The 13,990-nt window shown below is 45.7% G+C and overlaps 1 protein-coding gene across 2 annotated transcripts in view; it reads right to left on the reverse strand.

Moving 5' to 3' along the window:
- LOC126106584 (cytochrome P450 4g15-like) overlaps nucleotides 1–13,990 on the reverse strand; it is an 88,385-nt gene that overhangs the window by 20,333 nt on the left and 54,062 nt on the right. For both annotated transcript variants that reach the window (XM_049912930.1, XM_049912929.1), the window contains exon 6: nucleotides 8,002–8,202. In XM_049912930.1, coding sequence (XP_049768887.1) covers nucleotides 8,002–8,202 — 201 coding nt within the window. The remainder of the gene's footprint in view (nucleotides 1–8,001; nucleotides 8,203–13,990) is intronic.

Below are 13,990 nucleotides of genomic sequence, written 5' to 3' on the forward strand. Positions count from 1 at the left end.
CTATATTTTTTCTTCAGCAATCCATAGCATGACAAAGCACATACACAATGGCGTTAATTGCATCGAAATATTCCCATTACATCCCGAGATATTGAGACGCGAAGTTGACGCTTGAAACACCCGACATGCGCTGCTAGCGCACGTCCTGAGGCCCAGATATGCTCAGTAACGTTCATGTCTGGGGAGTTTGGTGCCCAGCGGAAGTGTTTAACCTCAGAAGATTGCTCTGTAGCAATTCTGGTCGTATGGGATATCGCATTGTCCTGCTAGAACTGTCCAAGTCCGTCGGAATGCACAATGGACATGAATGGATGCAGGTGATCAGACAGGATGATTACGTATGTGTCACCTGCCAGAGTCGTATCTACACGTGTCAGGGGTCACATATCACTCCAACTGCACGCGGCCCACAACGTTACAGAGCTTCCACCAGCTTGAACAGTCCCATGCTCACAAGCAGGGTCCTTGGATTCATGATGTTGTCTCCATACCTGTACACGTCCATCCGCTTGGTACAATTTGAAACGAGACTCGTTCCAGCAGGCAACATGTTTCCAGTGATCAACAGTCCAATGTCGGTGTTGATGGGCCCAGGCGGGGAGTAAAGCTTTGTGTCGTACAGTCATCAAAGGTACACGAGTGAGCCTTCGGCTCTGAAAGCCCATATCGATGGTTTGCATGCTGACACTTGTTGTTGGTCCAGCATTGAAACCTGCAGCAATTTGGTGAAGGGTTGCACTTCTGTCACATTGAACGATTCTCTCAAGTCGTCATTGGTTCCGTTCTTGCAGGATCTTTTCCCGGCCGCAGCGATGTCGGAGATTTGATGTTTTACCGGATTCGTGATAGTCACGGTACACTCGTGAAATGGTCGTACGGGAAAATCCCCACTTCATCGCTACCTCGGAGATGCTGTGTCCCATCGCTCGTGCGCCGAATATAACACCACGTTCAGACTCACTTAAATCTTGATAACCTGCCATTGTAGCAGCAATAACCGATCTAACAACTGTGCCAGACACTTTTTGTGTTATATAGGCGTTGCCGACCGCAGGGCCGTATGCTGCCTGTTTACATATCTCTGTATTTGAATACGCCTGCCTATATCAGTTTCTTCGGCGCTTCAGTAGAGTATCCTTTGGTTTTAATTTGTACAGTTGTTCCTTAGCGCCGCCCAAAAGGAAGAAGCCGAATAGCATTTGATGAGGACTGTGTGCAGGCCATTCTTTCGGTCCTCGGTGGCCAATCTGTCTGCCAGAGAAACCGTCATCAAGCCATTCTCTCAATGGAATTGCGTAGTGGGGCGTAGATCCATCTTGCATCAACAGCAATTCCCTTCCATTTTCCCATTCTTGAATGGCAGGCCATACGTTTGAAGCATCTCCAAGTATCGAGCACCATTGGTAGTGTCACGTAGAACATTTTTTTCAACAGTTACGTTTGAATCCAAATTTGACGAATAATGACAAGTGTAACGGTTCACGAACCCTCCGACGTGAAATACCACAGTATATTGTCGTTCAGGCCGCGCGGTATTAGCCGAGCGGTCTCAGGCGCTGCAGTCATGGACTGTGCGGCTGGTCCCGGCGGAGGTTCGAGTCCTCCATTGGGCATGGGTGTGTGTGTTTGTCCTTAGGATAATTTAGGTTAAGTAGTGTGTAAGCTTAGGGATTGATGACCTTAGCAGTTAAGTCATATAAGATTTCACACACATTTGAACATTTTTTTATTGTTATTCAGTTTGGGATAATCATCTTCCCAATCTCGCAAAATTCCATTCTCCCCGTCGCAACCTCATCGAGCAGTTGTTGCACTTAATGTGGCTTCCAAGGTCGAAAAAGTAGTTCACTTTTTGAAATGGTCGTTGCCGTGTGACATGAGAATTCCGTTTCCTTAGCAGGTTGTCTTGTTGACTTTGAAGAGCCCTGTTCAGAGATGTGCAGAACAACATTCCAGTTGTCTTCCGACTTGTATGTTGAGAGTCTTCCATACCGCCTTGCATTTTCCACACTACCGGTTGTCATTAGTTTCTTATGCTAGCTTTTTATGGTCTTGGGGGTTAAGTGTTGCATTCCTACCTCGCTCTTGGCTCAACTACATCTGAACTTGCTCCACTGACCACCAAACTTCGTACCTGACAGCAGTCAGATTAGAGGTGAAAATTTGTCAGTTCCAGGAGAAGCCCATACTGACAATATTCCCCCGGCACCGGGTTAAGGCCAGAAGGGTGAGCTGTCCACCAGCTCATATCAAAGGGCCGTGAGTGCGACCAGAAACCTTGTCACTTTGTCGTTTGCGTGAAGGATTTCAGGGCGTCCTGGCAGGGGCCACGTGAAGAGAGAGACGTCTACAGACGTTAAAGTAACCTCTGGCGTGCCACAGGGGAGTGTTATGGGACCATTGCTTTTCACAATATATATAAATGACCTAGTAGATAGTGTCGGAAGTTCCATGCGGCTTTTCGCGGATGATGCTGTAGTATACAGAGAAGTTGCAGCATTAGAAAATTGTAGCGAAATGCAGGAAGATCTGCAGCGGATAGGCACTTGGTGCAGGGAGTGGCAACTGACCCTTAACATAGACAAATGTAATGTATTGAGAATACATAGAAAGAAGGATCCTTTATTGTATGATTATATGATAGCGGAACAAACACTGGTAGCAGTTACTTCTGTAAAATATCTGGGAGTATGCGTGCGGAACGATTTGAAGTGGAATGATCATATCAAATTAATTGTTGGTAAGGCGGGTACCAGGTTGAGATTCATTGGGAGAGTCCTTAGAAAATGTAGTCCATCAACAAAGGAGGTGGCTTACAAAACACTCGTTCGACCTATACTTGAGTACTGCTCATCAGTGTGGGATCCGCACCAGATCGGGTTGACGGAGGTGATAGAGAAGATCCAAAGAAGAGCGGCGCGTTTCGTCACAGGGTTATTTGGTAACCGTGATAGCGTTACGGAGATGTTTAACAAACTCAAGTGGCAGACTCTGCAAGAGAGGCGCTCTGCATCGCGGTGTAGCTTGCTCGCCAGGTTTCGAGAGGGTGCGTTTCTGGATGAGGTATCGAATATATTGCTTCCCCCTACTTATACCTCCCGAGGAGATCACGAATGTAAAATTAGAGAGATTAGAGCGCGCGCAGAGGCTTTCAGACAGTCGTTCTTCCCGCGAACCATACGCGACTGGAACAGGAAAGGGAGGTAATGACAGTGGCACGTAAAGTGCCCTCCGCCACACACCGTTGGGTGGCTTGCGGAGTATAAATGTAGAAATGTAGAAAGAGGTGGCTGAGAAAATTCAGCACAGGACGCGACTGCTGGAACACTCTCTTGCTCGCCATGCTGCCTTGTCTTGATAGTGCCTGAGTGCTGAAGCGTGCTACATCACACATGGATTGTACCAAGTGTGTACACCCCCACGTGGGATGGAGTGTGATGGACTGTGAGCAAGTGTGGTGTTTAACAGTAATTGGCCCCCTGTGTGGTGCGTCACAATGAATGGAAGGCGGCTGCTGGATGGGCTCTAAACTCTTGTGACGTGTGTTTCACTGATGATCTACTGGAATTTCATCGACGTAACTGGATCATGTAGAACCTGTTGAATCTTTATTTTTTACATCTGTGTCACTGGTTTCGATCCACAGGAGACCCATTCTATTGTAATGTACCCAGCCGCACTTCGCCAAACTAATAAAATAGGAGTAACACAGCTAGAGCTTATCAACGTGGTTTATAAGGGTTTTTCGTGTGATCAGGCCAATTTGTGTTTGGTTATTTCCCGAGAAACTCATTAGTTTTAAGACCATGCATTAAGTCTTGTCTTCGGTATTACATGGACTTCCCTTGTGTACAGGAACTGGTAAAAATTATGTATAATGTCTTCCACGCCCTGTGGCGTGCCAAGTGTTGATTAGCCTGTAATTATTTTCGATACATTTTTCCTGTTCCGTGGCTGTGTACTGCTCTGACGAAATTACATTTATGGCACGTGTGTAACACCGACTTCTTTGCTGTGGCGTAATGTACCCAATTAGCGCAGGTAGCCTTCATAATTTGTAAATTACACGCACACCTATACCCAGCAACCCTTAACTGATGGTTTGAAACAGCGAAACAGTGAAGCAGATTGGAAATCTGTCATTACTTTTAATCATTGAAATTTTGATTATGTCTCTTAACTCTGCTGATGAAGGGTTTTACTTTATTGAAGACTGCTTTTACGAGGGTTGTTTTTTTAAGTAAGGGCCGCTTTTATTTTAAAAAAAAGATACTAATACTTTTGTAAAAAAACTTTTATTTTCTGATTCTACACACTTTTACCTATTTTTCTACATAGTCGCCTTGTTTATTTCAGCACTTGTCATACCGTACAACTAAGTTTTTAATTCCCTCTTCAAAGAATTCGGCCGCCTGCTCCGACAGCCAAGAGTTCACGGCCGCTTTCACTTCATCGTCGTCATTGAAGCGCTGCCCGCCAAGATGGTGTTTCAGGTACTGGAAAAGGTGAAAATCGCTAGGAACAAGGTCGGGGCTGTATGGTGCATGGTCCAAAACTACCCAGCCAAATCAATCAATCCCGAGTCTTTTGAGAGGCGTGAGGCCTAGCGTTATCGTGCAGGAGCAAAACTCCTTTTGTCAGCATGCCGCGCCTTTTGTTTTGAATTGCTCTGCGGAGCTTCTTTAGAGTTGCACAGCAGGCATCTGAGTTGATTGTCGTTCCTCGTGGCATAAAGTCTACTAGCAAAACACCACGCTGGTCCCAGAACACAGTTGCCATAATCTTGCGCTCTTTGACAGCGTCCGTTTGGCTTTGACCTTGACGGGTGAGGTTGTGTGTCGCCATTCCATCGATTGTCGCTTGCTTTCGGGAGTGATATGGGATACCCATGTTTCATCTCCAGTGACAATTTGACTCAACATGTCATCCCCTTCTTCCTCGTAACGAATCAAAAAGTCCAATGAAGTGGCAAATCTCTTCCCTTTGTGGTCCTCTGTGAGGAGTCTGGGTACCCACTGAGAACACAGTTTCTTAAAGTTTAGGTTTTCAGACACAATTTTGTACAAAACCGATTCCAAAGGAAGAGTGGAAATTGTGAATCTTCTGTCCTCACGAATCTTTGTTTCGACTGCAGCCACCAAATCATCAGTGATCACAGAGGGCCGGCCTGAGCGTTCTTCGTCATGGACGTTTTGACGGCCATTTTTAAACTCTCTAACCCATTGACGCACTTTACCTTCACTCATTGCATTCAAGCCATAAACTTCTGTTAACTGACGATGAATTTCTGCAGCTGATAGGCTTCTCGCGGTCAAAAAACATATCACTGACCGTATCTTACACGCGGCGGGCGATTCAATAATCATAAACATTATAAAGTAGCACAGCGATGCGTACACGTCAGCTACAGAGCTGCAACTTGCATCAGTGTGAACGGGAAGGACGCCGTCAAGTGGCGCGGTTGCTTGTTGCGGCGTCCGCGCGAACTACGGGACTATGCGCGCGAACGGCCCTTACTTAAAAAACAACACTCGTATAAATGTAATAAATTAATGGAAGAATATTTGTTGAAGTTATTGTAAAATTTCTTTCAATATTCCTTTAACTGTTAAATTGGTTTTTGCTTGTAAATTATTTTTCTTAACCTGTTTTAACATGGATTATTGAATATCTTTTTTTAAATTATGCCGAATTCCGTTGTTAGTACCTATGCAGATTGTGAAAGAACTTTATTTTTCTGGAGATCAGTACCTCGCCGCTCTGTGCTCCATGCATTGGTACATCTTACCACTTAGGCTGCTACTTAGTTGGAGTCAATACCCTGGCAGCACTGCCAATAACGACAAACAGAAGTGAATTCTCTAAAAGGTGTCCACACTGGGAACCTTGGGGAGCATTCTCACATGGCATGCCTTCTGAGGGCAGTCTTGGGAAATAGTAGCCGAAATGAGTGATTATTCACCAACATTTTGTTATTCGCCACCACCACCACTAACAGCAACAACAACATCACCACCGCCGGCCGGAGTGGCCGAGCGGTTAAAGGCGCTACAGTCTGGAACCGCACGACCGCTACGGTCGCAGGTTCGAATCCTGCCTCGGGCATGGATGTGTGTGATGTCCTTAGGTTAGTTAGGTTTAAGTAGTTCTAAGTTCTAGGGGACTGATGAACTTAGCAGTTAAGTCCCATAGTGCTCAGAGCCATTTGAGCCAACATCACCACCAGCATAATCATCAGTATCACAAAAGAACAGTGACAACAATAACAAACTAAACGGAAGTCCCGAAGACGTTGTTCGCAAGCCGGCCGGAGTGGCCGAGCGGTTAAAGGCGCTACAGTCTGGAACCGCACGACCGCTACGGTCGCAGCTTCGAATCCTGCCTCGGGCATGGATGTGTGTGATGTCCTTAGGTTAGTTAGGTTTAAGTAGTTCTAAGTTCTAGGGGACTTATGACCACAGCAGTTGAGTCCCATAGTGCTCAGAGCCATTTTTGTTGTTCGCAAATTGAAATTGAGGGCACTATTGTGTACCACACCTTAGACTGTAGTCTTCGGATGCAGCAGCGTGAGGGCAACTTCTCTCATAGATATTCGTACCCAACCCCACGAACAAACCCGCCACTCACACCTTCAGTAACAGCAATAACATAAAAATTGTCATGTGGCTAAGCCATCGCCCTGCAGGATCTTGATCGATTTAATACCTGAAGCACATATTTCACTTATAGGTTTCCTGCTGTGTGTGCCTTTCCCATGACATCGCTGTGCTACTCTGCTCTGTGCGTGGAGAAACTGATATGTTGTTGCACCCATCCAAGAAATGAGCCATCTGGCAGTTTTCTTTGGGGATTTTCATTGTCACTTCAGAGTCCTGCAGCTTGCGTATTAGTTTGCTGCACACGTAAGTAACCCTCCCATCCTAAGGGCAGAATGAGACTGACAAGTAAGGATTACTCTGACCCTGACATGTCTAATGTAAAAGACAAATTAAAAAAAAAACTACGTACAGTGCTGCAAATGCTTCTGAAGCTGATACTCAGCTTGGCTCTAACACTGTGGCATTATCAACAGAAAACACCTCCAATGAACTCACTCACATGCAGTCTGCATACAGAATCTTGGACTTATAGTACAGCAACCTGGCTCATGATTACAGTCTTGGGGCACAGAAGCTAGTTGGTCACAGTTCACATAGATTTTGGTACCCAACGCCACAAACACAATCAACAGAAAACACCTCCAATGAACTCACTCACATGCAGTCTGCATACAGAATCTTGGACTTACAGTACAGCAACCTGGCTCATGATTACAGTCTTGGGGCACAGAAGCTAGTTGGTCACAGTTCACATAGATTTTGGTACCCAACGCCACAAACACAATCAACAGAAAACACCTCCAATGAACTCACTCACATGCAGTCTGCATACAGAATCTTGGACTTATAGTACAGCAACCTGGCTCATGATTACAGTCTTGGGGCACAGAAGCTAGTTGGTCACAGTTCACATAGATTTTGATACCCAACGCCACAAACACAATTACCACCACCACCGCCGCCGCCGCCACCACCACTAGCACACTGTCACCACCACTAACACTACCAAAAGTTCTAGTTCTCATACATAATCTTGGTGTTTTTCTATCACACCTCACCTTATAACTGCAATAGTGAGCCACTGCAGATTGTGGGAGAAAGTTCGGCTTGTGTTATTATGCATTACCCCTGTGGCACACAACAATCTAAACTGTAGCCTTAAAGAAGTTGTGGTCCAGATACGGAACCTTAAGGGCATCTTCTTAGTATGCCTGGTGCCTGAAGGTGTGGGACACAGCAGACACAGACCTGTTACCTTACTGGTGCTATGCTACCTAGTATCATCACCACAACAACAACCTAAACAGGTCCCCTCTATGCTGGTCCACAAATGGAACTGTAGAGGCACTCTCTCATGGAACTCCTCTCTAGCACACCCGCTAGGCCTCGGGTAGTGGCTCACCTTTACGATGCTCTCCAACACCTTGAGGCAGCCCAGGTCAGCGGCGCTGGCAGCCCGCAGGAAGTCGCCGCCCTGGCCGAAGACTTCCCTCAGCTCCTGCCGGGCTGCGTCCTGCCACTCTGGATGGAGGGCCAGCAGAGCCAGCACGAAGCCCATTGTCACGGCCGTCGTCTCAGTGCCGGCCAGCGCCAGATTCATGATCTGAAAATCGTTTCACTTAGATTAGCCTGGGTGCACTTTTCATCCTGTGTGCTAATTAATCGGAGTTCCACATCTAAATCTACATCTACATCTACATTTATACTCCGCAAGCCACCCAACGGTGTGTGGCGGAGGGCACTTTACGTGCCACTGTCATACCTCCCTTTCCTGTTCCAGTCGCGTATGGTTCGCGGGAAGAACGACTGTCTGAAAGCCTCCGTGCGCGCTCTAATCTCTCTAATTTTACATTCGTGATCTCCTCGGGAGATATAAGTAGGGGGAAGCAATATATTCGATACCTCATCCAGAAACGCACCCTCTCGAAATCTGACGAGCAAGCTACGCCGCGATGCAGAGCGACTCTCTTGCAGAGTCTGCCACTAACCCTGTGACGAAACGCGCCGCTCTTCTTTGGATCTTCTCTATCTCCTCCGTCAACCCGATCTGGTACGGATCCCACACTGATGAGCAATACTCAAGTATAGGTCGAACGAGTGTTTTGTAAGCCACCTCCTTTGTTGATGGACTACATTTTCGAAGGACTCTCCCAATGAATCTCAACCTGGTACCCGCCTTACCAACAATTAATTTTATATGATCATTCCACTTCAAATCGTTCCGCACGCATACTCCCAGATATTTTACAGAAGTAACTGCTACCAGTGTTTGTTCGGCTATCATATAATCATACAATAAAGGATCCTTCTTTCTATGTATTCGCAATACGTTACATTTGTCTATGTTAAGGGTCAGTTGCCACTCCCTGCACCAAGTGCCTATCCGCTGCAGATCTTCCTGCATTTCGCTACAATTTTCTAATGCTGCAACTTCTCTGTATACTACAGCATCATCCACGAAAAGCCGCATGGAACTTCCGACACTATCTACTAGGTCATTTATATATATTGTGAAAAGCAATGGTCCCATAACACTCCCCTGTGGCACGCCAGAGGTTACTTTAAGGTCTGTAGACGTCTCTCCATTGATAACAACATGCTGTGTTCTGTTTGCTAAAATCTCTTTAATCCAGCCACACAGCTGGTCTGATATTCCGGAGGCTCTTATTTTGTTTATCAGGCGACAGTGCGGAACTGTATCGAACGCCTTCTGGAAGTCAAGAAAAATAGCATCTACCTGGGAGCCTGTATCTAATATTTTCTGGGTCTCATGAACAAATAAAACGAGTTGGGTCTCACACGATCGCTGTTTCCGGAATCCATGTTGATTCCTACATAGTAGATTCTGGATTTCCAAAAACGACATGATACTCGAGCAAAACTCTTGCACACTCTAAGCCTGAAATTAGTATAGTATGCTACGATGCATCAGCACGGCTTTAGGAAGCATCGCTCCTGCAAAACGCAACTCGCCCATTTTTCACACGTTATCTTGCGATCCATGGATGAAGGGTATCAGACGGATGCCATATTCCTTGACTTCCGGAAAGCGTTTGACTCGGTGCCCCATTGCAGTCTTCTAAATAAGGTACGAGCATATGGAATTTGTTCCCAAATATGTGAGTGGCTCAAAGACTTCTTAAGTAATAAAACCCAGTACGTTGTCCTCGATGGTGAGTGTTCATCCGAGGTGAGGGTATCATCTGGAGTGCCCCAGGGAAGTGTGGTAGGTCCGCTGTTGTTTTCTATCTACATAAATGATCTTTTGGATAGGGTGGATAGCAATGTGCGGCTGTTTGCTGATGATGCTGTGGTGTGCGGGAAGGTGTCGTCGTTGAGTGACTGTAGGAGGATACTAGATGACTTGGACAAGATTTGTGATTGGTGTAAAGAATGGCAGCTAACTCTAAACATAGATAAATGTAAATTAATGCAGATGAATAGGAAAAAATATCCTGTAATGTTTGAATACTCCATTAGTAGTGTAGCGCTTGACACAGTCACGTCAATTAAATATTTTGGGGTAACATTGCAGAGCGATGTGAAGTGGGACAAGCATGTAATGGCAGTTGTGGGAAAGGCGGATGGTCATGTTCGGTTCATTGGTAGAATTTTGGGAAGATGTGGTTCATCTGTAAAGGAGACCGCTTATAATACACTAATACGACCTATTCTTGAGTACTGCTCGAGCGTTTGGGATCCCTATCAGGTCGGATTGAGGGAGGACATAGAAGCAATTCAGAGGCGGGTTGCTAGATTTGTTACTGGTAGGTTTGATCATCACGCGAGTGTTACGGAAATGCTTCAGGAACTCGGGTGGGAGCCTCTGCAGGAAAGGAGGCGTTCTTTTCGTGAATCGCTACTGAGTAAATTTAGAGAACCAGCATTTGAGGCTGACTGCAGTACAGTTTTACTGCCGCCAACTTATATTTCGCGGAAAGACTACAAAGATAAGAGAGATTAGGGCTCGTACAGAGGCATATAGGCAGTCATTTTTCCCTTGTTCTGTTTGGGATGGGAGTTGTGGTACGAAGTACCCTCCGCCACGCACCGTATGGTGGATTGTGGAGTATGTATGTAGATGTAGATGTGGATGTAGACAATTGTTTTTGCAGGTCTTAATATACAGGAAGATTCCGTGATGATATTAAAAAACTTTCACAGATGACGCGCAAGAGTATAAATGTATCAATTTGACGTAAGGAACTCTAGTCCGGAAACGACCGAAACGAAAGGTATAAGCGGAAACATATTGAAGTTCCGCCTTATTTAAGTGCAGATTTCAGGCTAAGGGTTCCAACTTCTCAACACTGATCATTACTTACAGAAGTTCCAGCCCACCCAGTTAGCCGTTTGGTCTAACGCACTTCCGGGCGGGAAGGTGTGCCGGTCCCTGGCACGAATCCGCCCAGCAGATTAGTGTCGAGATCCAGTGTCCTGGCCAGTCTGTGGAAGATTTTTAAGGCGGTTTTCCACCTGCCTCGGGTGGTTCCCCTTATTCCACCTCAATTACACTATGTCGGCGATTGTTGTGCAACCACTTTCTCCAAGTACGCTTACTCCATAATTACTCTACCATGCAAACATTGGGGTTACACTCGTCTGGTGTGAGACATTCCCGGACGAGGGGGGGGGGAGGGGGGGGTCCACTGGGGACCGATCCACACAGTGACCCTGGGTTCAGTGTGGGGCGGCGGTGGGGTGGGTGGACTGCTGTAGCCTGTTGTGGGATTGTGAACCACTGAGGGCTATGGCGGGGACAAAGCCTCTCCATCGTTTCTTGGTCACCAGTTCCATATAATACAATACAATACAATACAAATACAGAAGTCATACTGAATACTCTCCAGTACTTTCAGACAACTACATCTACATCTACATGATTACAGTTCGCAATTAAGTGCCTGGCAGAGGGGTTATAGAACCACCTTCAAGCTGAAACTTCCTGGCAGATTAAAACTGTGTGCCCGACCGAGACTCGAACTCGGGACCTTTGCCTTTCGCGGGCAAGTGCTCTACCATCTGAGCTACCCAAGCACTACTCACGCCCTGTACTCACAGCCTTACTTCAGCCAGTATCTCGCAGGTTCGCAGGAGAGCTTCTGTAAAGTTTGGAAGGTAGGAGACGAGATACTGGCAGAAGTAAGGCTGTGAGTACCGGGCGTGAGTCGTGCTTCTGTAGCTCAGATGGTAGAGCACTTGCCCGCGAAAGGCAAAGGTCCCGAGTTCGCGTCTCGGTCGGGCACACAGTTTTAATCTGCCAGGAAGTTTCATATCAGTGCACACTCCGCTGCAGAGTGAAAATCTCATTCTGGAAACATCCCCCAGGCTGTGGCTAAGCCATGTCTCCGCTATATCGTTTCTTTCAGGAGTGCTAGTTCTCCAGGTTCGCAGGAGAGCTTCTGTAAAGTTTGGAAGGTAGGAGACGAGATACTGGCAGAAGTAAGGCTGTGAGTACCGGGCGTGAGTCGTGCTTCGGTAGCTCAGATGGTAGAGCACTTGCCCGCGAAAGGCAAAGGTCCCGAGTTCGAGTCTCGGTCGGCCACACAGTTTTAATCTGCCAGGAAGTTTCATATCAGCGCACACTACGCTGCAGAGTGAAAATCTCATTCTGGCACCTTCAAGCTATTCCTCTGCTGTCCTATTCTCGAACAGCGTGTGGAAAAACGAACACTTAAATCTTTATGTGCAAGCTCTTATTTTTCTTCCTTTATTACGATGATCACCCCTCCCTTCGTAGGTGCGTGCCAACAAAATACTTTCGCACTCTGAGCAGAAAGTCGGTGACTGAGAGTCTATGAGAAGATCCTTCCGCAAAGAACAACGCCTTTGTTTTAATGATTGACACCCCAATTCACGTTTCGTATCCGTGGTACTCTCTCCCCCATTTCGCAACAGTAAAAAATGAGCTGCCCTTCTTTGAACTTTTCTGATGTCCTCCGTCGATCCCATCTGATGCAGATTCCACATCACACAGCAATACCCCAGAATATGACTTATTACATGCGTGGTGCAGGCAGTCTCCTATAGTAGACCTGTTGCATTTTCTCAGAGTTCTGCCAATAAATCGTACGCTTTGGTTTACTTTACCTACAACATTAGCTTTGTGATCGTTCCAACTTAAGATATTCGTGATTGTAATCCCCAAGTATTTAGTTGTATTTATAGCCTTTAGATTTGTGTGATTTATCATGTAACCGAAATTTAGCGGATTCCTTTTGGTACTCATGAGAATAACTTCATACTTTTCATTACTGAGAGTCAATTGCCACTTTGCGCCCCGTAGAGATATCTTATCTAAATCGTTTTGAAATTCGTTTTGATTATCCAATGACTTTATAAGATGGTAAATGACAGCATCATCTGCAAACAACGGCTCAGTGCTACTCAAATTGTTTCCTAAATCGTTTATGTGCAACGGTAACAGCAGGGGGCCTATAACACTTCCTTGGGGAACTCCAATTATTACTTCTGTTTTACTTGGTGGCTTTAGGACGACTGCTACGAATTGTGAAATTTCTGACACGAAACCACGAATTCTGTGGCACTAGTGAGACGATAATACTTATGCACGCAATTTGAGTAGAAGCTGCTTGTGAGGTACGGTGTCAGAAGTCTTCTGGAAATCTAAAAACATGAAATCAATTTGACTTCCTCTGTCAACAGCACTCATTATTTCGTGAGAATAAGGAGCTACTTGTGTTTCACAGGAACGATTTTTTCTGCTTCTGTGCTGGCTGTTTGCCAACAGATCATTTTCTTCTGGGTAACTCATAATGTTCGAACGCAGTAATTGTTCCATAATCCTACTGCAAATCGACGTTAGCGATGTTGAGCTATAATATAGCAGACTACTCCTAATTTCTTTCCTTGAGTGTTGGTGTGACCTGTACAACTTTCCAATCTTTAGGTGCAGATCTTTCAACGAGAGATCGGTTGTATATGATTGCTAAACATGGAGCTATTGTATGAGCATACTGTGAGAGAAACCTGACTGGTACACAGTCAGGACCCGAGGCCTTGCCTTTAAAAGTGATTGAAGTTGATTTGCTACACCTAGGATATCTACATGTAAGTTACTCGTTTTGGCAGTTGTTGGTAGGCTTGTAACAGTGCACGTAACATAAAGTCAGAGAGACTTAAAATCCTAAGTCTACTGTATGGTAATAATGAATTCCACTTACCTGCGCAAGTTTCAAAACATCCTATATTTTCAACAGTTGTTCAAAATGGCGTCCCCCAGCGTCAACGTAGGTATGTCACCGTTGTACAAAGTTGTGTCGTAACTGTTCTAATATGTCGTCAGAGCAATGTCACAGATAGTAACAATTCTCGCCTGGAGATCCATTCAGTCTCAACAGGTGTCTCATACACAAGACTTTTGACATGGT

Source organism: Schistocerca cancellata, chromosome 10, assembly GCF_023864275.1.
Source record: "Schistocerca cancellata isolate TAMUIC-IGC-003103 chromosome 10, iqSchCanc2.1, whole genome shotgun sequence".
NCBI classification, from domain to species: domain Eukaryota; kingdom Metazoa; phylum Arthropoda; class Insecta; order Orthoptera; family Acrididae; genus Schistocerca; species Schistocerca cancellata.